General features: G+C 46.3%; 1 protein-coding gene across 1 annotated transcript in view; it reads right to left on the bottom strand.

Annotated features, from left to right (window-relative positions):
• The window catches only part of CFAP65 (cilia and flagella associated protein 65), a 31,501-nt gene extending 13,289 nt beyond the window's left edge, over positions 1 to 18,212 (bottom strand). Inside the window, exons 1-21 of the mRNA XM_079311008.1 lie at positions 18,120 to 18,212; positions 17,676 to 17,744; positions 17,216 to 17,370; positions 16,429 to 16,531; positions 14,848 to 15,014; positions 13,528 to 13,727; positions 12,716 to 12,861; positions 11,432 to 11,654; positions 10,843 to 11,108; positions 9,420 to 9,620; positions 8,642 to 9,004; positions 7,774 to 7,911; positions 6,645 to 6,890; positions 6,003 to 6,227; positions 5,617 to 5,769; positions 4,211 to 4,376; positions 3,531 to 3,659; positions 2,816 to 3,041; positions 1,765 to 1,893; positions 1,317 to 1,493; positions 586 to 652 (exon numbers count right to left, since the gene is read on the bottom strand). Of these exons, the coding sequence (XP_079167134.1) occupies positions 586 to 652; positions 1,317 to 1,493; positions 1,765 to 1,893; positions 2,816 to 3,041; positions 3,531 to 3,659; positions 4,211 to 4,376; positions 5,617 to 5,769; positions 6,003 to 6,227; positions 6,645 to 6,890; positions 7,774 to 7,911; positions 8,642 to 9,004; positions 9,420 to 9,620; positions 10,843 to 11,108; positions 11,432 to 11,654; positions 12,716 to 12,861; positions 13,528 to 13,727; positions 14,848 to 15,014; positions 16,429 to 16,531; positions 17,216 to 17,370; positions 17,676 to 17,744 (3,549 nt within the window). The 5' untranslated portion in view covers positions 18,120 to 18,212. The remainder of the gene's footprint in view (positions 1 to 585; positions 653 to 1,316; positions 1,494 to 1,764; positions 1,894 to 2,815; positions 3,042 to 3,530; positions 3,660 to 4,210; positions 4,377 to 5,616; positions 5,770 to 6,002; positions 6,228 to 6,644; positions 6,891 to 7,773; positions 7,912 to 8,641; positions 9,005 to 9,419; positions 9,621 to 10,842; positions 11,109 to 11,431; positions 11,655 to 12,715; positions 12,862 to 13,527; positions 13,728 to 14,847; positions 15,015 to 16,428; positions 16,532 to 17,215; positions 17,371 to 17,675; positions 17,745 to 18,119) is intronic.
• Positions 18,213 to 18,873: the final 661 nt, after the last annotated feature.

Raw genomic sequence — 18,873 nt, 5'->3', positions numbered from 1 at the left:
GAAAAGCACATTTCAGGGGTGGTTGAAGAGTATGGAGGGTTGATGAGATGAGAGATTCAGGAAAGCTGCATAGAAGAGAAATAGAATGGGCCGCAGATCTGAACTTCAGGAACTGCATGGAACAACTCACAGTGAGGCAGATGAAATGAGGGGAAACATGCACAGGAATCCTAATCATGAGTTACACTGGACTGTGGAAAACATGCAGGGACTGTAAAACCTGGGAAGGCTGTTTTGGACTTAGACTTGTCTTGAAGGAAGATGCAATTCTGCACTAACAGAATTAATAAAACACGAAGGTTAATAATAAATAAATAATACTACTCTTGCTGAAGAACCCAGCAGATGCAACATCCCTATTCTGCCAGTGCACTGCCCACATCACTCTGTGCTGGAATGACATGTTTATCAGAACACTGTTTTTATGTCTCTGCTTGGCCCTCTGTTACTGCCTGTCTAGTGCAAATTCCAGGGGAAGGCCACAGCCTCCTGTACACTATGCGGCTTCTGGGGAAAATACCTCTTAATTCAGGTCCTACCTGCTGTTGTTCTGCAAATGGAAGGAAGGGACACCTGCTTTCTTACCAGAACTTCATGGCCATAGGAAATCTTCAGGAGGACAGGGAGGCGATCAGTGCCAATGAAATCATGTCTAGCAGTGAATGAGGAGAGAGAGGAAAACAAAAGAAATCAACCTTGTGCCCAGGATGAGAGAGCCAAAGTAACACAGAACATGAGAGACAATTCACTTCCCAGGTAAAGAGTCTGTCATGTAAGGGCCCAGGGGAGGTAGGGGTGAACCCAGTTGTGTTTGAGTGGGAATGAGTGATAAAATCTTGATTTTAGTCATACATCTATATAGGGATGCAAGTTTCTAGGCCAACAAAATGTTGGTACTTCTCAGATATGGCCTGCTTTAAAAGGGAAAGTGTTCAGCTTTCTTCATACCTCCTACAGGCACGCAAAGGCTAGCAGCTCTAGCTGATGACAAAAATATCCCTGCATAATCAAAACCATAGGAAGTGCAGCATCTTGTTCATCTCAACTGTCAGGTCAAGGCAGACCAGTGTCCCCAGAATGTCACACTAAATGCCTTTTTCTCTGCAGTATTAAAGGACCTTAAAACATTCTCCTGAGAAAGGCAAGCTCTGTGGGGTCCAAAAACTGGACATGCTCAGGAACTTTTTACTTGCTCAGCCTCTGCTGAGGAACATGTGATGAGGAAGGAAAATCTGGCACGGAAACTCAGGGGACTGATGGCACGTGTTGTTCTGGCACACAGCATGAAGCTCAGAAGAACAGGTACTTGTCATCACCTGTGTGAGAGCTGGACAGATTTCTCCTGCCCTGGAAGAAGCGTTCCTGATTTTGGGGAAACACTGAAGAGCTGATTATCGTGAATTCTCATCTGGCGCAGCTCCTGGGGGGTAAAGTCAGCATCTTCTGCCCAGTGCTCCATGTCCATCTTCTGATCAGAAGGAAACAAGAAGGCCCTAGGAAACCAATCAGCTGGTCAGCAACCAGGATATGCATCTTCCCCAGGGCTATTCAATCCAAATGGGCTTAGCCCAGCTGGTGGCGACATCACATTTCATCAGGTCTGATCTGCAGCTCCCTGATTGCTTTCCCACCCAGATTCACCAACAGATCTCAGCAGCAGCTGTACCTGCAAAACCCACCCTATTAATCTATAAATTTCTCATAGCCCTTTGAGCACTTCCAGTACCCCCCAAAAAAGGCTGAGCTCCAGTGAGCACTGCTTACCAGTCCACAGGTACCACACCCTTGTTCTCCAGCAGAAGCATCACAAGGCTAGGCTCTGAGCCTATTGTGGCAGACCCAAAGTCAAAATCCAGCAGGAGAGGGGTATACACTGGAGGGATCAAGCATGTGCTGGTCACAGGAGAGAAAGAAGATATTCAACTGTAACAGGAGGAAGAGTCGTCAGGGCATGACAGGGGAAAGGTCATTCTACACTGGCTGTCTTCCTCATAACTCTTGTCTGATCTTATGTTCTTGGCCCTTCTGAGAGAAAGGATATTGGACATAAGGTAGACCTTCTGATTTTCTTTTAAAAACCTTTTATGCATGTCTAATGAGAATTAATGACATAAGAGAGTCCTGCTTAGCCTGAAGTCTCTCTTTAGCTCCATAGTGTAAGGAAGTCACTGATATACTGGAGCAGGCCCAATGGAGAGCCATAAAATGGCTAGAGCTGGAGCCAACTGGCCAGGCTGGGGCTCTTAGCAACTTGCTCTAGTGGAAGGCACCCCTGTGCATGGGAGAGGAAGAAACTAGATGATCTTTAAGGTCCCTTCCAATCCAAACCATTCTATGATTACAAGGATTGACAGAGACCTGGATTTGTTCCATCTTATGAAGCAAGAGCTCAGGGGACAGCAACTGCATGAGTTGCAATACAGGATATTCTGATGAGATACTAATAAAAAGATTTTTACCGTGGAAGTGGTTAAACAGGAGCTCAGACAAGCTGTGGTTTCTCCATCCTCAGAGATATTCAGTATTGAACTGAATAAGGCCCCGGGCAACCTGATCTGTATGTCCCTGCTTGGAGCAAGGGACTACACCAGAGACCTTTGGAGGTCCATTGCAATTAAGTTATTCTCTGTTTCTGTGGCTCCTTTCAAGGGAGCTTAAGCAGAGAAGTGGAGGTAAGCAACTGCCTGCAGCAGTTAGGACAGAATAACAGGGTGCCATGTATCACAGAGCTACAACACATGCCAATAAGCCACAGCATCTCTGTGGGGCTCATGCAAGGGACTCAAAGATCCTCTGAGCCATTTCCTCATCTCACCTGTGCCTTGTGGGAAATTTGTAGGTGAGCTCGCCAGGAACTGGGTCTCGCTCCAAGAATTCATTCAGTGTGTCCAAGGAGAAGAGCTTCCAGAGGTGCAACTTGCTGATACTGCTGGAAACCCCTGTTGTACAAGCATCTACAATGCTCAAAGTTGGGTAAACGCCCATTGCTACAACACAGCAAAGGGGCTGCTGCTCCTCTTTTTTGCTTGCAAGATCTGCAACTAGGGAGAGAAAGAAACACTGAAAAGTAGTCATGCACCATTAAGGGGCTGCTGCTTGGGTCATTTTGACTGCAGCAAAGGGAAAAGAGGCTCTACCAAGAACAGAGAAATAAAGAATGGGCCTTGTACACAGTCCTTTCTTTGGCAGCTTCTCAAAACTCATAACCACTGACTTACAGTTGTACCTCGACTTCTGCATTTAGACATCACCAAAAGACTATGAGTATGATCCTATTCAACAGTGTATTTACACAATTTAGTTTTGCACTATGTGAACAAACCTTTTTTTAATTTAAACCTACAGGCTAAAAATTTTATGAAGTGCCCCCTGTTTTCACACTGAAAAATCATAAACAGTTAATCTTGTCTTCTCCCATTCATATAACATTACATTTTTCACCTTCCAAGCTTAAAACTCCTTGTCTTGCTAGTCTCTTCTTTTACAAACATTGTCCCCCACTTCTGCACATCCCAAAACATCCATCTCACCTCTGGGTGTGCAAATAGCATATTTGATTGACCAGGTATAATGCAGCCGACGGGCTGGCCTTACTTTTATTCCAACAAAAACTTTTGATCTTGCGGGGATTGTTCCTCTGGAGTGTTCCAGCTCTAGAGCTGTAGGATACAAGAGGAGGTATGAGCTCTTGGCATTACTGTCTCTTACACCACACATGTTGTGGCATACAGATCACTAAGTCTACCTGCACTCTTGCCACTGCCACACCTTGCTTAATTGTTAGGATTAGCTTCAGGTGCTGAACTTGGGAATCCTAGAGTAGGCAACTCATTGGGAGTCCACATATTGCCTCTGGCCAGCAAAGAACAGGGGACTTCCCAATCAGACATCCTCTAGAAAGGCAGCTAAGAGCTGAGCTACAACATTTCTTCTGGCAAGGTCCTTTATTTAACTTCCTACTTTGCCTGGAAAATTGCATCTTATTTCAAAGTCCAGATTGGTCTAACTTCAATTGTTGGACTCTGGATTATGCTTTTTCCGGCAAGATAGAAAAGTCACTTCCTATGCAAAGCAGCAGACAACTTAATGTTTGAGAGAATCAGTGTAAGCCAGCAAGGAAGAAGTCCAACCTCTAAGTTAATTCTAGATTTATTTTGGAGAAAAGAAGGGAAAACTAAGGCCCTGTCCTATGCTAATTTATTTACAGTACCCAGTGGATCGCTGTGGACCTCCTCAGGGGCATGGGGCCCTGTGATGAGCTGTTCCACACTGAGGATGTAATTCAGAGTACAGATCCCATCATTTAGCAGTGCAATGCTGCAGCTTTTTTGATCACCAACTAGAACATTTCCAAGGTCCAGATGCTCCTTTTGTGCCTGGAATACAAATGTACCATGCTGAGGTCACTTTAACATGTCAAGCATAGTGGTTGAGTGTAGCCACAACTTATCTCACATGCTGATCCCTTGGCACGTGCAGTGCAGTGCAAAGGACTCCCTGCTTTTTGTAGGACATAGCATGCCCTGGGAGATAGAATTGTTAAGATTAGAAAAGATCTCTAAGATCATTGAGTCCAATTGACCTCACGCTGCCAAGCCCATCACTAAACCATGTCCCTGAGTACCACACCTACATGTTTTTTAAATACTTCCAGGAATGGTGACTCAACCACTTCATTGGGCAGCCCATTCCAATGAGCGACAACCCCTTTCCTGAAGAAATTTTTGCAAGTATCCAATCTAAACCTCCCCTTGGGCAATTTTAAGTCATTTACTCTTGCCTTTTTCTTATTACTGAGGAGAAGAGACCAACATCCATTTTGCTACAAACTCTTTTCAGGTAGTTGGAGCACAGTAAAATGCGAAACAGGTCTGCAAGGCACTCAATCCCTCCTCCAAATGCTTTCTCCTACTGTTTTTTAAGGCTGCTTGGTGGGTAGAATGTAGCATATTCAGGGCTGTGAGAACACTAGCTGGCCAGCTGCACTTGGGGCAAGGCTGAGAGATATTTGCTGGCCCTTTTCTGGCTGCTTAAAGAGACCCTGTCTCTTTTGCCTGGTTATGCACTCACATACAATTTATAATGACTAAATACCCTGAAGGCATTATCACCCATCAATCAGTATGATTGACATGGGGCAATAACTTACAAAGTATCATTTTATTTACCTCTGGTTCATAAAGAAACCTGACTAATAATGAAAGTGGTTGCACAGACCTGCAGGTAAGAGGAGGAAAGGCTTGTGGAAGTGTACTGGCTATACCACTTTAAAAGGTTCACTACACTTAGAAATCAGACTAATGGTAAAACAAATGGAGGAGGGCAGACAGAATGAGAGGAGAGAACCAAGGAGCCAAATGGCTTGCTTGGTTTAGTCTGGAACAAAGCAATCCAAGAGGATTTGTTAAGGTCATATTTGAACTGGCAGGACATTTACAACCTGTTGCCATTAGGCCACTAGAATGAGTACATCCTTTACACTGAAAACAGTGCCTGGGAGTTTTGCTGTGAATCCTTATTGACTATCTCCAGTACAGATTGTGCAAAAAGGGAAAGTCCAAAACCCCCATCCCACCCTAGACCCTCCTACTCCTTCATTGTCCCCCTGATCCTTACCCTGACAGTGCCCAGTGCCCCTTCTCCAATGACCCGTAAGACATAATGAACACCTTTGGGAGACACAGGGTTTGGGCTTTCCCACTTCACAAACACCATAGCTTGCAGTAGATACTTGGTTTTCTTGTCAGGAGTAAAAGTCCATGCCTGAGCCTGCAATCACAAGAGGGAAGAGTGTTCACAGGAGCTCCAGTCCAGAGATAAACCCAAACACCTCAACAATTGCATTTAATGCACATTCCCTTCCTCCATTATAGCTAACCTAGTTCTCTACAGACACACTACCTCCATCTGTGTCAAAGATTCACACTGGCAGTGAACATCTAGATATATTCAAAATCAGGATGAGGTTGTATTGTACAGAGGAAACTACAACTTGAACTTACCATGGCTTCATAGGGCTGAAGGATCCCTGCAGCAGGGCTGACAGACAGGATCTTACTGTCAGACTGACGGATCTTCCACGTGAAAACCATGGGGAGCCTTGTGCAGTTTTTAATGGTGTACATTCGTGTAGAGGAGGTCCCTATATGGAGAGGCTTGAAGTAGAGCTTTCCATCGCCTTCTAAGAGTAAAATAAGGGATTGCCCACAACTCTGGAGAACAACCTTCTGTGGAATTAAGAGAAAAAGTAACAGACATTAGCTAGAAGTCTCAGCTGCCTCTGGAGGAACCTCGCAAAGATGTTGCTCCTTCCAAGAGAGAACAACAAACTGGCTCTCAATAAGGAGGAGAAGGGCTTTAGGCTGTGTTGTCAAGTTTGACCCTTAGCATAATACAGTGTATTCCAAGAAATGGGAATGCAAGGAACAAGTGGTACAGGATGTTTGGCACCGCAAAGGCCTTCTTTCTGCAGCATTGACTCCATATTAAATACTGAAAATATTCTTTAATTCCTACCTCCAAAGAGAAAAAACCAAACTAACCATTAGGAGATGTAATAGGTATCACAGTGGAAGTCACTGTAAAAAGGGAAGACTATAAGGTAACAAAACTTTGTTCACCATCTTCCATTGCCCTTTCCTTACCTTGGTGTATGCAGGATAAGAGTTCAGCTCCAAAGGCAGGACATGCTGCTGAAAGACTGTGTTAACTGGGTGAGTGGAGAGAAAGAAAATCTGATGACCTCCTGGAATGATGTGTCCTGAGCTGGGCTTGACCAAAACAGAGGGACAGGCAGTTTGGTTCACACTGAAGGTTATCAAAGAGGTACCCGTGTTGGACAACAGCATGCTGCAGTAGGTATCAGTGTCACAAACCACAGGAGGAAAATTCTGGTGGAGACAAGCAAAAAGGGTTGTTTTCATTTGGTTTAAAAACTAGCTTAAAGAAAAAGTTTTCACCATATTCAATTCCAGATTCCAATTAGCACTCTCCTGAGTCTATGGAGAACTTTCTAACTGCTTTTTTTCAAGGAAAGAAATGAAACCATCCAAGGGTACACAAATGGTCTTTTCCCTTCCCACAGTGGCCCACTCATGGGCTCATGGGACTGGTGAAGCTATTTCCCATCACTCTATGCCTATCCAGAAAGTGAGCTACTTGCTAGTGCCTGCAGTTTCTGCATGGATAGTGACATCCTGGATGAAGAATTCCAGCAGGCTAGAATTTGCTCCACTTCATGCTTATCAAATAAAGGCTGCATGGCCTAGATTAGCTGAGGAGATTTCATAAGAGGTTCTCAAGACTATTCTAACTTCTTAGGATCAAATCTCACTTTACCTCATAGGAAAAATACCTTACTGTGCTACAGAAACAGCAGGAAAGACAGAGAACCTTTCCCTCTATCTTACAACCACTTCTCTTTCATAAGTGAGGGTTCTGTTTGCCCAAGTGCATGCAGAGTTTTTGAGACTCCTGAGAGGGGACTGAACACCCTTGTTAGTGTGTATGTCCACCTAAACAGAAAGGAGGGTGATCCCAGCAGCTTTTCTCTCAGAGCTAATGAGATGACAGTAGAGCTGACATGGTAGGGGCTGGGAAGCTAATGCAGGATAAACAGCATACTACTTTTGTACCACAGCAGGAGCCTCCACACCATCAGAAACCACCAAAGACACATCTCAGTGCAATGGGAGACAAAGTAAAGAATTCAGAGGCAAACACTCTGCAAAGTGTGTGTCTCTACAAAGATCCAAAGGTCAATCAGTTACACACTTTGGGGACATCCAGGATGTACTGTGGAATGAAGTGCTCCCGTTTTTCTTCATATGTGTGTGCTCTCAGCCTCACAGTCAGGCACCACGATGGACAGATGGTGGCATCACTCTCAATGTTGGTGTAGTGTCTCATCACCTGCAGACACACAAGGGATAGCACAGTGTGTGCAGGAAGGGATTGTGGCAAGTGCCTTCACAGAACCACAGATTAAACTGTGAAGAGACCAAGTGCACTTAGTATCTGAAGCAACTGCTTGTTTAATGACATCCCTGGGGCTAAGGAATTGACATTTTCAGGGAATGAGAAGTGGTCAGTGCCAGATGAGAAACAAAGTGAGAGAGACTTGCAAATGCTAAGTTTCACTTACCAGGACATTTCTGGGTGCTAAATGCCCTGTAACTGCAGACTCATGCAACATGAATCCTACAACACTTGGGAGAAGAGTGACAGTGCCCTCAGTGGCTTTACTTGTGGAGGGCCAAACACAAGGACCAAGTTCTTGCCCATCACCCAGGCCACAATAATTCTTGTGCGGGCTCACATCTACACCTATAGTGCAATAATTCATAGTAATTCCTCCTTCAGTGAGGTTTGCCATGCTTCATGTCCCTAGGGGTAAGAGCAAGTGTACCTGTGCACGTGTATGAGCTGTGACTTGTTTCTGTAATTTCTCTGTCAGGACACAGGTGTAAGAAAAACTTAAACCCAACAGTGTTTCAAAACAGTGGCCAAAAGAGTTAATAGAGGTGCTAGTTTATCAAATTCAAAATTAAGGGTTTAAACTGAATTTTAACTCCCCCAAAATACTTTATTCTGCAAACAGTAGCTTGCTAGGTCATCTCTGGTCTTAGTAATTCCTACTAACCTTGTAAAAAGCAAAACCTTCCAGCTCTGCTGCATAAAGACTGTTGATCTCAGTGGGCTTGCAAAAGACATAGAAGGTTGAAGACTTCAGTGGTGGTATGTCACAGATTTTGGGGCGCACTTGGAAGGCACTGCCAGGGTTTGGAGTCCAGGCAACAATGACATTTCCTTTGGTGTGGTTGGTCACACAGAGAGAAAGAGGTTCTACCTCGTGTGGTAGCACGCAGCATCCAAAATCATACTCCCTGGGGCTGACACTAACATGAGCAGGAAACAAGGCCTGGTCACTGCTTACACCATTGTAGAGATATTCAGTCATGGCATTGGGTTCAAAGTATTCCTTGGGTGGCTGGTCCTCAGAAATCTACAGGATGGAAATATCTCAGCGTGAGCAGGGCAAGTGTGCCTGTAGGAAACACCAGGCACTGATTGCCTTCATAAGCAAGAGGGCATGCAAGATATATTTCAGTAAGAGTTCTTAGGACAGCTCAAAGTCTAGACTTCAAGGAGGCTTCTGCTTGTAAGCCTCAATCTGAAACTAAACATGAAGCAAAGATGGCCCCATGATCGAGTCAAAGTCAGAAAGAAGCTTTGTGGCTGAGCTAGGGTAAAAGCCAGCTGACAAAGATAGTGCTGGTGTGAACATCAACTGCAGAAACACTAAAGAAATCAGTCTGGCATCTGCAAGTTCTTCTAGATCTGTCCTCTGTACAACAGATACCCAGCATATACAGAGAAGAGCTAGAAGTGCCTTAGATTCCAGGGAGGATAGCTCATACCTCAGGGGGCAGCATGAGGGCTCCCTCTTCATCCATCTGCAACTTCCCATCCTTCAGCATGACACTCAGGATATCAGGGGGATAGAAGGTCAGTCCCCTCACCATGTTGGTTCGGTACCAGGAGAGGTGCCTTTCCTGAAGGGTAGGTGGCTTAGCTGTGTCTGAATGGCAGGTACCAAAAAAATCCACAAATAGGGGTTCCTGGGAAAACACAAGACAGGATAATAGGACAAAATGTCCTATGATTGCTATGAGAGTTACACCATAACAGTATCTCACTTCCAAAACCATGCCTGGGAAAGGCTTAGCATCTACAGTTTTAGGCTGCCATTTACTTTATGTCTTGATGTGAGACAAGAACTTTCTTGAAACTGGAGTGAAAATTGAAGGCACCCAGTGCACAGCTATGCAGCTAAAGTTAGAGAAACAAATGGACAAGAGCCACGGAGGATGCACCTCACCCTATCCATAGGCATTATTGGTTGTCCACATCCTATTGCTGATAGGGACCTGCACCATGGGGAATCCGTTCAACAAGAGTCCAGGTCCTGTACTTGGGTCACAATAACCCCAGGCAGCATTACAAGCTTGAGACAAAGTGGTTGGAAAGCTGCTCATGAGAAAAGTACCTGTGGGTGATAGCTGACAACAGGTGAACATGAGCCAGCGTGTGCTTGGGTGACCAAGAAGGTCAAGGGCATCCTGGCAACTATCAAAAATAGTGCAACCAGCAGGACCAGGGCAATGATTGTCCCCCTGCATTCAGCATTTGTGAGACTGTGCCTTGACTACTATGTTCAGTTTTGAACAAGAAAAACAGTTTCAGTAGAAGAAAAACATTGAGGGGCTGGAGTGTGTCTAGAGAAAGGCAGTGAAGCTAATGAGGGGTCTGGAGCACAAGTCTTATGGGAATGGAGGAGGAAGTTGGGGATGTTTAGCTTGGAAAAAAGAAGGCACGGGGAATTTTATTGTTCTCTACAACTGCCTGAATGAGGATGTAGCCAGGTGGGGGCTGGTCTCTTCTCCCAGGTAAGAAGTGATAAGGCAAGAGGAAATTACCTCAAGTTGTGTTTAGGCAGTGGTTAGATTGGATTATGGGAATAATCTCTTCACCAAAATGGCTGTCACCTCAGGCTGCCCAGGGACGTAGCTGAATCATCAGCCCTGAACATATTTAAAAAACATGTAGATGTGGCACTTGGGGAAACAGTTAGTGGTGGACTTGGAAGTGCTGGGTTAATGGTTGGACTCAATGATCTTAGAGGTCTTTTCCAATCTTAATGATTCTGTGGTAGGTATCAATAAAAATGCAGTGGGAAGAGATTTGCAGGGACTACTAAGTGAAACAGACCAGTCCTGTTAGATTATGCTGGCAGATGCCTCTAAAGTATCACAGCAGTGAAACTACCCTTTGCCTCTGTACCTGGTGGTGGACAAGGCACACGACTCTGCGGTGATAATTCATCGGGTGAGTCGGTTGGAAGATCACCTTCAGTGTCAGTGTTGTTGTGCCCTCCAGGACTCCACAGGGGTGATCCAAGGAGAAGACACTCCCTTTGCAATCAATATCAAACTGATAATAGGCTGGGACATCTGATGTGTTGCTCATTTTCAGTGTCTGCATCAAACTTTCTCCAAGATTGACCCAGTCAAAGTCCACAGAACACTGGTGCAGGGACACGGAAGGACCTAGCACAACATGCAAGATAAGATCCTGGACCTATCTTAGCTGTTTCTTCCAACATGTCACAAGACACTGCTGAGCTTAACTGATATTCCCAAACAGATCCAACTCTTCAGCAAACCCACTAGTCCTAGTAAAGAGTTGGACATTCACTTAAAACAGTTAAGCAAGTATAAATCCCAAGCAGTACATCAGGGACAGCCAGAATCCCAGCAGCAGTTTAGTCTGTGACTGCAGGCTATGATAGTTTCTAGCCCTTTCCTAAGCATTAACCTTTTCCCCCCAGTGGTAAGATGCTGACAGGGAGAAACAGGAAAGGCTCTGGTACCTTTACATGAGCCAACCACTTTCAGAACAGTCTCCAAGTGGCATCCAGCAGATGTGATAGTGAAATAGTCAGTACTGTGCTCTCCTACTACTTGAGGCTGAAACCGTATACACAAGACCAGCTTCCCTTTGGCAGGAACAACACCATAGGACACATCACAGGAGAAAACATAATCATGAAGTAGAGGGTCTTTTGCTCGTTCTATTATACATGGTGCATCAACCTATAAGTAGAAAATTAATAGGTTAACAAAGGAGCCAACATGAGCCAGGATCAGGCTCTGAATGAAGGACATTAATCATTAATAAAACTGTAGTTTTCAGCAGTGCTGAACAACACCAAGAACACCAAGGCCACCACAGAATTGCTGTGCAGTAAACCTCTGCCACCTTGTTCTGATGGAGAACATGCTCAGAAATCAGCAGGCTGCAGCAAAACTCCCAGTGATCTCTGGGTTGGAGTGCCTCTCCTGGTAGGTGAAAAGATGGCTCAAGGTGTCCCTAGGGCCCAAACTGGCCCAAGAGGCTGCTGTGACCAGAGGAACATGCAGGCAGGTAACTTATTCCCCTCTATCCACAGTTCCACTTTGTTTCTAGGTCTTCTTTTTCCAAAAAACAAAGCTGGTGTTCTGACATCTTACTCAAGACCCTTAAAAAACTGTCCTGATCTGTGCCTGGCATTGCTTAGCACCACCGCAATATGAATAACAACAGTAAAAAATGAGTATATCTTTTCCATTCCCAAGCCACAGGGCCTGTGGAGGAGGCAGCACTGCTGTCATCCATGTCAGCAGTCTCTGAGTACATCCATCACTTAAGAGGCTGGGATGGGCTGAGCTGGCACAGGTGCTCAAATCCGTTTGACTGGGCTGCAGTCCACAGAGGGCAGCAGAAGACCCATTCATTGCCTGGGACATACATACACACACACACCAATTTGAGACTGACACATATGCCACACAGGACTGATGGGCTTGCCCAGGGTGAGCAGGAAAGCTTCAGGATGCAAAGGACTGGTGGTTGCCTGATCTGGACCAAGCACAGAAAGGAAGCAGGGGAAACTGCAATGCACAGTGTTGTACAACTGCAAATGGCTAAGTTGCCAGCAGGATAGCTGGAAGGCAAGGGTGAATGGCATGGTTGGTAGGAGAAGGCTCATCACCTCTGTTTCATCCACATTCACCCTTAGGTTATTTTCACAGCATTAAGGGAGATACACAAGACCACAGAGAAATGTGTCAGCTTGCCAGCTTCTCACAAGAAGTCAATCTCCCTCTCCCCATACCACAGACATGTTGAAGATGTCCACAGACTTCTCCACAGTTGTCCCCACTGGTACTGATCCAAAACTCAGGACATCCTGAAATTTTCCAGACTGTACACCTCCAGACTTCTTTCCTGTCACGCTCACACGCAGGCAGGGGTATTTGGCTGTTTAAAATAATAATATACAGGATTAGAAAAGATATCCATTCTTGGATATTCAACACTCAACTGGACAAGCCTCTAAAGAACCTCAGGTAACTCTGAAGTTAGATCTGCCTTCAAAGTTGGCCCTGCTTTGAATCAAATAAGCTACATTCCAGCTCTAATTTACTTAACTCAGAGTCACATTTTTTGTTTGTCACTGGCCATACAAGTCACTTCAAGCAAAGACTTGCTAATGAAATCACTGCTTATTTTAGTTTGCATCCAGAAAGCTTTAGAAATTTCCCTCTGCTTTTCTGTCTAGCAGGGACAGACAGGAGACACTGAGTGCAGACAAAGACAGGAGTTTGTGGAGCCTATTTCCAGTGAATTCCTCTAATTTCTTCCCCTTGGTCAATTTAAAGAGGCCTTGGAAATGCTGATTTGGCCAAAGCATGCCACAGAACATACTGGACCCTCTGTTTCTTCAGATTACACTTAATTGGCAAAAGTACATTAGAGAATTTCACAGACCACTTTCAAACCGTGGGCTTCACTTGCTCATCACTGGGTTGAGCCAAATGCAGCAGAGCCTCAGAATGCTGGCCCTCCATGTATCCCTGTGGAATGCTATTCCAGACTTAGGGGTAATACACATTTCTTTGAGTGTTAAATGCAAGGAAGACTCACCCAGGGCATTTAGCTGGATTGTCCTCTTTTGTTTCATTCCATTTCCAAACCAACATGTTGCTGCTGCATCATGCATCCCAGCCACTGTGGGCTGGAAGATCACCTTGACCATGCACTCAGCACCTGGGTTCAGTGTGCCGTGATCAGGAATCATGAAGAAAGGGCTCGGTGTCTCCCAGGAAAAGACACTAATGAGATCACTAGGAAATGGAGATACATTTTAAGCAGATCAATGGCTCACTTGCAGCCTGTGCAATCACACATAGGATGGGCTTTTCCCAATAGGTTATCCAGTTAGGATGTGAAGCAACCAGTGCCAAATGGAAGAATCCCAAATACAGCTGGACAAATACATGGTGCTGTGAAGAAATTTGTCTCTAGTTTCTCTAGATTCTCTAGATTCTCTCAAATTCTCTGTCCACACTTCAATGAATCTTAGTTTTTACAGCTAAGAACTTTATTAATGACCACAAGGTGATAGCAAGCAAATCAGCTCCACAATTAAGTATTTACTTTTCCTGTATCTAAATTTGCAGCTACTTAATTCCAAATGAACATTTGTACCCCTGTTATATGCTCAAGTGAGAAGAGAGGATTGAGCCATTTCCCTAATACCTCATTCAATTTTCCAGAACCCCCTTTACTTGTTCGATTCCTGCAAAGAACATGAGATATCATTAGCTTTTTCTGTTTTATTGTGATAAGCTGTGTGTTGCTCACCATCCTTATCCTCCAACATATTGGGCCTCTCACTTTTAAAAAATTATTTCTCCAAGTGAGACTGAAACACTTGAAATGGTTGGAATCACTTGGTTAGAAATACACCTCCTCCTTGCCTGGGAACTTCACTGCATTCCTTTCTACAGTACTGTCCTTCCTCATTAAAATAGGATAAACCTTGGTAACTGGGAGCAACCTTGCTCCTAAATGACTAACATGTTTCCAACTGATAGCTCATCTCTCCCTGCTCATGTTGGGCAGGTTGCCTTCAGTTAGAGGGAAGCCCAGGCCTCTCCAGTGAATGTGGGATGTTCTCAGTGGGACACTGTGCCTGTCCCCACCTAGTTCCTGTGCATGAATGCTTCTCAGCATATGCTGACAACAAACAGATGTGAGATGCCAAGATGTGCCCCAGTGACCTTACTACCATTCTGCTGCCTTTTCTGCTAAGACCTCAGGGAAGGCAGAGTTTTGCTCCTGTTAAGGCAGCCAACAGAACTAATAACCGTCGGAATGAGCTGCATTCACTGGAGAGTCCAAGAAAGTGACAAAACACCTGACAGAACAAAAAGAGTGTTTGCTTAGCCACCTCTCACTCACCCAATGTTGCACAAAGGAAACCTTGCCTCTGTAACATCGTGGACAGCACAGACAGGCAACTGGAGAGCGGCCGGGATGGACAGACAGAAGCGTGGACACATGGCGCGCAGGGCAACAGAGAACTCGCCCTCCGCTTTGGTAAAGGTGATGTTGTCTTCATAATCCCTCTGCACAGAAAAGCAAAGGGAGACAGCAGTTAGATGGAATCCATCTTGCAGGTGCTGCAATTGCACCCATGAATACTTGTCACCTTCACCTCTGCAAGTATTGGCAAGAAAATGTTGGTAACAGAGGCACCAGTGGAGGCCTCTGTGCACGACAGCGAGCATAGGAATCACTCAGAAAAGGCAGGCAGTGTGGAAGGTATTAAAGCATACTCTTCTGTCAGGGAATACACACACCCTCATGGAGAACAGTTAAAGTCACATTAGTTTCACTGGTTTGTTTTCATGGATTTCTTTCAGTATTTTCAAGATCCCAGTTCAGCTGAACTGGAGCATGCACAGTCTTTCTTTGAGCTCTATGAGCACAGAAGTATTAATCTTTGATTAAATGCTTTGCAAGCTAGAGATCCAAGCAGGTAACACATAACTTAAAGATGCAGTGTTGACAGCATTGTGTACAAATAGCCTCAGGACATCTGCTAACCAGCCAAGATAGAAGGAATTGAGAGATATGTGTTTTGTATGCTTCCCTTTTGTCACCCCTCCTGAGTAATACTTATACAGGTAAGACCTTGCACACTGCAGCACACACAGTCCTTGCTCTCTCTAAGAAAGGCAGCCTCCTGCTTTAGCAATTGATGTGCTGCAGACAAACTATTCACTGAAAATGGAACAAGGCCAGTAGCTTATTTCATAAAGGGAACACTGAACAGTCATCAGAAAATCATTATACTAAGAGAGCAGGGTACTGGGAATCTGTCCAATGACCATGCTCTATGGCTAGGACAGAGATACACATCAAAGACATACAGCGATCAACAGGAGCCAGAGATCAACACTCAGAGCCAAGACAGACACTACAAACACCCTGAAAATCAATAAAAGGGGCTGGATAGAAAGAATCACTGCTGTTTAAAATAATGCTTAAAGAAACACCATCCATCCATAAGGGACATATCCCTGACATATTCCTTTAGAAAACCAGTAGCCCTTGAATGTAGAGGCTCTGGAATCTCCTGTAGGAAGTTCCTCAACCTGAGGTTCTTCACTAAAACCACTAAAAACACCAAGATGGGTTTCTTTGGGATCAAACCAGGTATGGATAGTTTAAGCACTTTATCTTACTGGGCTGAAAGGCAGAAGTAGTACATGAAAACCTGGGAATACTTTTTGTGAGGATTGCTCTCATAACTACTGGCAAACTCTGCAGAGAAGTCAGGGATTAGGGCTCCCTCAGGTAATGAAGCCGTGGAGAGATCAGGAAGGTCATTCTGCCCACTCCTTCTATGCTAGAATTTCCCCAAGGACTCATGCATTCAAGTGAAAACAAATCAGAAAGGATAAAGAGGCAGAGGCCCACTGCCCTCCCCCAGAATGCAGCCTGAGCACGAGAGCAGTTGTGATGTTGCTGCTTTACCTTTTCACTGGGCCGGAAAATGATGGGCAGAGTTACAGAAATACCAGGGTTCAGAGTAATCGGCTGCGGGAAAACAGTGAAGAAGAATGGCGTGGAAGGAGCTCTAGACAACAAAATCAAAACAAGAGATTTTGTCTGAGGGTGGGCAGCTTAAGTTAGACAGCAGAAAAGAGAATAAATAACCAACACTTCCAGACCCCACAATTTAGAAGCACTTTACACACTGGACCCCAAGGGTACTTTGGCAGCAAAATAGTAGAGAGGGTCAGAACCCAGGTGTGCTGAAAACCTATTCCCAGCTCTAAGTACCTACCCCTTCCTTGAACAATATTTTATGTTTTCAGGACATGCAGTATGAGCAAAACCCGTAGGGCAGAGACATTTGAGTTTCAGAGCAGGGAGGGCCACAGGGACTGCTGGAATGGCTCAACATCCAGAGGGACTCCGGGAGCAATGGTTTTAGGTCACACTAGTGACTGGCTGGCATACATCCACAATTAAAATCTCACTAGACTGGAAATGCCTCACAGACAGAAGTATCAGCAAAACAGAATTTAAAACAAGGCATTTCATTTAACAGACTTCTGCCAGGAACAAGGCCTGTGTTTCTGAATTAGCAGGTTTCTGTCCTGCAACATAAGGGTGCACATATTGTTCTAGCAAGACATTCAAGGGGAAAGAGGAAAGGTGAGTCTGAGAAAAGGTGTTGATGTGACTGATCCAGCAGGAGGAGTGAAGATGCAGTGAGAGTGTGAGGAGTACAAAGGATAAAAAACTTCCCACGCACCTGTAACTCAGCTTCTGAGCTTTCCCATGAACATTTTTCAAGGTCAGGTGTTTGATTATCTCTTTTCCTAGCTCCCAGCCACGCCAACTGAGTGTTTCAGGCACCTCAATGCCCCAGAATATGTTCTTCTTCTTCTTTGCCTCTCTTGTAGACACCTTAGGGAGCGGCAGTTTGGGAGGAAGGGAGGAGAAATCACTCAAACAGCCGTTTCTCTATGCTAAGAGTTTCTGACTCTGACAGTGGAGAAGAGCCACCTCGCGGCAAAACTCCACGAGTCTCCGAAAGCCCTGCTCCGGGCTCCAGAGAGGACACCTCCCGGCCACAGCCCAAACAGCAGATACTGAAAGGTGTGATGAACATGGATGCAAAGACTAAACGATTTTTTAAAATTTGCTTCTCTCCTCTCCCTGCCTGGCAGACAATCCACCCATGTCAGTAGCACCTCTACTCTTCCGCTCACCTTCCTGTCATAGCCACTCTTCCGAAAAGAGTCCGAGTTTGGGGGCTTGTCGTGCACCTGAGCAAGCATCTGAGAAACAAGAGGGAAAGGTCCTCACACGTGCTGCTCCTGCACCCAGAGAGCCTTTGCTGCCAGGAGTGGGCACTCCCACACCGACGCCCCTCCTCGGGCCCACGGTGGCGCTGAGCCCCCCGTGCAGGGAGCAGCCCCCTTGGTGTCCCAGTTTGTGTTCCCGATGACCTGTGGGTCATGGCTCACAGCCCGGCCCCTGTGGAAGGGCTCTCCTTGGCGCTGGATAGCACAGCCCTGCCCGCTATCGGCCCGCAGAGCGCAGTACAGCAGAGCTGTGCTCTGGAGCCTGGCCTGGCCCCAAGAGCCCCGTATGGTGACTGTGGCAGGACGCTGTTCCCCAGCTCCCTGGGGCACGGCCCGCTCCATTATAACCCTGCTTGCCCCCGGGCCAGTGCGGCTCCCTCGATCCCAGCCCGGCTCCCTAAAGCACCGGGAGCCCGGGGCACCTCGGTGCCGCTCGGTCCCGGTTCCCGGTCCCGGTCACTCAGAGCCGCACGGGCCTGCCCGCGTTGCCATGGAGACCGGACGCGACGACGGCGGCCGGCCCGGGTCAGTTGGCGCGGGCAGCGGCGGCCGCCAGGGGGCGGCGGAGGGACGCGCAGGGAGGGGGAGAAGGAGCGGGAGCGGGGTCCGGAGAGGGAACGGGAGCGGGGTCCGGAGAGGGAACGGGAGCGGGGTCCGGAGAGGGAACGGGAGCGGGGTCCGGAGAGGGAACGGGAGCGGGGTCCGGAGAGGGAACGGGCAGGCGGGGTCCAGAGAACGTTCAGGGGTGCAGAGAGGAGACAGAGATCAAGGGCAGGTAGGATGTTCAGGCGCAATGAAACGGAGGAGGGCGGGTGGAAGAGGGAGGGATGCAAGGATGCAGGAGAGAGCGTGGGGCAAGAGGTGTTGGGGGTGAATACAGGGGAGGGCGGCAGCATAAAGTTGAGCCAGCAAAGAGGGGCCATGAAGTCCGTGGGTGCATCGGATGGATGAGTGAGGACAGTGTGGGGATGACAGGGTGTCACAGGCTGCAGCAGGCTGGCCAGTGCTCTCATAGGGATGGATGACACCTTAATGGGGCCAGGTCATCCTAAACTCCTTGGAGTGACACAAGTAGGAAGTTGTTATTGCCAGAAGTAGTTAT

Source organism: Erithacus rubecula (genome assembly GCF_903797595.1).
Source record: "Erithacus rubecula genome assembly, chromosome: 8".
Classification (NCBI taxonomy): domain Eukaryota; kingdom Metazoa; phylum Chordata; class Aves; order Passeriformes; family Muscicapidae; genus Erithacus; species Erithacus rubecula.
This window is presented reverse-complemented; position numbering and strand designations above follow the sequence as displayed.